The sequence below is a fragment of the Buceros rhinoceros genome, unplaced genomic scaffold (assembly GCF_000710305.1).
Source record: "Buceros rhinoceros silvestris isolate BGI_N320 unplaced genomic scaffold, ASM71030v1 scaffold1138, whole genome shotgun sequence".
Taxonomy (NCBI): Eukaryota; Metazoa; Chordata; class Aves; order Bucerotiformes; family Bucerotidae; genus Buceros; species Buceros rhinoceros.
The window spans coordinates 49,292-52,057 of record NW_010426167.1 but is presented as its reverse complement, the minus strand read 5'-3'; the positions used below and the strand labels follow the sequence as shown (position 1 = coordinate 52,057).

The following is a 2,766-nucleotide window of genomic DNA, read 5'->3' as shown; positions in this document are numbered from 1 at the left end:
CATGCCTCCTGTGAGAAAACTGATCTCCAGCAGGAGGATGGAGGTGTGTGACTGGAGACGTGAAATGGCTGTTTCTGCAGGGAGTGGTTGCAGGGCTGCTCTGCTGGGCTACATCAGTCTTAGTGGTTAAAGCATTCCTAGTGATGGTACAACCGTTGATTCCTAATGATCTAAGCTCAGCCGTTTTCTTGTAGATATAGGGTAGCTTTTTAACTTCATGGTAACTTGTTTCATAATGTGTTTTATGTTTGTTACTAATTAAAACTGACTTAGATGAGGCTATTCTTGTTCCAAACTTGTACTGAAGTAGTATGTCTTTTGGAATTGAGAGTCTGTGATGTATGTTTTTGTGTAACTCAGCTATATCTGTGCTAGAAGAACTTACATGCTGACACTTGCAGGTAAGATACTTCATAGAAAGAATGTTATGATAAAAAATCACAACGTATCACTTAAGGAAGGAATTTTGGTTTTTCTATCTTAAATAGCAGAAATTTTGAAGAGAGAGATTACTCTCGCCATGATGCTGTCTGCCTCTACCTGCCTGTAATTCACAAGAACTTCCAAACTAAACATGTGTGAGAGGTTTAGGTTAAAACCCATCACGTGTGGTTAAGTACTGTCATGACAACAGATGCTTTTCTGAATTAGGACTGTAAAATGTTTTATGCAGAATGAAAGAGATGTCATTTTTGCACATACTCACAAAATGTGTGTTTGTTTTATCAGCATATGAAAATGATTATTTGTGGAGAAAACTTACAATCCAAACAACTCATGCTTTCATTTAACATCTCTAGTTGCATGACAGGGTTAGTGTTTTGACTTTAAAAAGAACAACTGTAGTTATATTTGTTCCACATTTTTGGTTACTGTATTAGGAAGAAAATATTCATTTCCGGTTTGGTCTAACTAGTAGTATCACTTTAAGTTACAATATTCAGGTGCTGTCATTTAGCATCTAGTTTGTTGGTTTTCTCCTTCCCATAGATTGAAGGCAGAAAAAATAAACACGGATAAGTAAACACAAGCACATCGCACTTAACTGTTTTTTACTACTAAATCCAGTGTCACTACTGCTCTCCTGGAGAGCTTTACTGGGTATCAGATTCCCAGCCCTATACTAGAGGTAACTTTAAAATGGGGATGCTGGTAAAGACGTCGTGAACAATTTTCACACCCCGTACCATTTGTTTAAGATCAGAAGTCATCCCTGTAACTGCCAGAGCTAACAACCCGGGGAACTGTAAATCAGTTGGTAAACATTTCTCACTGTGATACCCTGTTTCTTCCTTCCTTCTCCCTACAGCCTCACCGGCAAGGCACACACAGGAATGGGGACAGCGTAAATTGCCCAGATGCTGCTGTTGCCTGATTGCCCTATTGCGGTGAGATTGCTGTGACACTGTGGAAAAATGCTGCTGTTTGTTTTTGGCAGAATCTGTCAGAAAGTGATTGTTTTGGCCCAAGGCGAATCCCGTGAGGGGCTGCAGTAAGTGTAGACACACCCCCTTTGTTAGCTTCAAGTAAGATAAGAGTGGAGCCAGCCAAAGAGCTGGTCCTGAGCGTTTCAGTCAAGCCCCGTGTACACAGGAGATGGCTAACCATTAGTCAGGGGCCTTCAGAGCTGTTAGTTCTGCCAGCAAAATAGCCCACATGGATAAGGGTGGTAGGAAAACACCGTGTTACTTACTTGTCCACACAACCCTGCTTGTGCTCATCCAGGGAACTGTAGGTCCGTAGCCTACATCTTCCAGCACTGTTTCCCAACACACAAGTGGACCACTACATTGAAAGATGAAGTGTAGAAAATATGTGCTGTTTTTTGGTACGTTAGTGTTTCATATCAACTGTATTCCTGCGTAGATATTCAGTATTTCTGAGAGCTTCAGTGTCAATAGATACCTAAGGGCTGGAAGCAGCAATGGAACCAAGGATGAGAAAAATGTGTGTGTCCTTGGCTTCCTGGGAGCTGTGCTGAAAAGCCTGCTCAGGGGTATGCAAGTTCAATGACGGCCAGCGTAGCCAAAGTTATCTGCTGCCTAAGAAAGCTTTAGGTTCCCAGATTCCAGCTTAGGGCTAGGACCAGATCTCTTACCAGATCTCTAAGCAGATTGGGCAGTGTTAAATCAATAGTGTAGAATATTATAGAAAACAATGGAAAGCCATTATCCCCTCAAGACTTTTTTTGAAATCTTGGGAACAGATAATTCTGTGAAACAATCCGTCACCCTGGGTGACTTGCAGTTCTCACAGGAAAAGGCAGAACCCAGTCTAGTCTGGGAGCTCTCAGTGTGTTCTTAACCCATTAAATGGAAAGGATCCTGGATGGAAGGACCTAATACTAGCCAGCCTGAGATTTTATATTTCTGTTTATTTTTATTTGTTCAGGTTTTGTTTGCTACAGCTGCTACTAGAACTTCTGACAACAACCAAGGTGTTCTTGCTTTCTAAAGGCTATGCAAAACTTAAACACAGTCAGACTGAATGATTTTTATTGTGTCAGAGAACTTTCTTGACAGGCTGGTCAGATCAGATCTTATTACTGTCAGGAATTTTCCATAGGATTGTGTAGGGGTTGCTGTTGTTGCCTCTTCGTTTCTGTGTAGGTATGAAGCAGAAATCATACACAGGCACAAGAGCTTGCATTGGTTCAAATGAGCAGTATAAATGCCCCAAATGGCTTTTTTTCCCCTCCAGGTTAACAATGGTTTATGTTAGTTTAGTTGGAATCTGCCAATAACTGGCTTGAGGAAGTAAGAAATA

The 2,766-nt window shown here is 41.2% G+C and overlaps 1 protein-coding gene across 1 annotated transcript in view; it reads right to left on the bottom strand.

Moving 5' to 3' along the window:
* Window positions 1-2,766, bottom strand: part of LOC104498053 — a 47,388-nt gene that overhangs the window by 5,644 nt on the left and 38,978 nt on the right. The window contains exon 5 of the mRNA XM_010141376.1: window positions 1,694-1,785. Within this exon, the coding sequence (XP_010139678.1) occupies window positions 1,694-1,785 (92 nt within the window). The remainder of the gene's footprint in view (window positions 1-1,693; window positions 1,786-2,766) is intronic.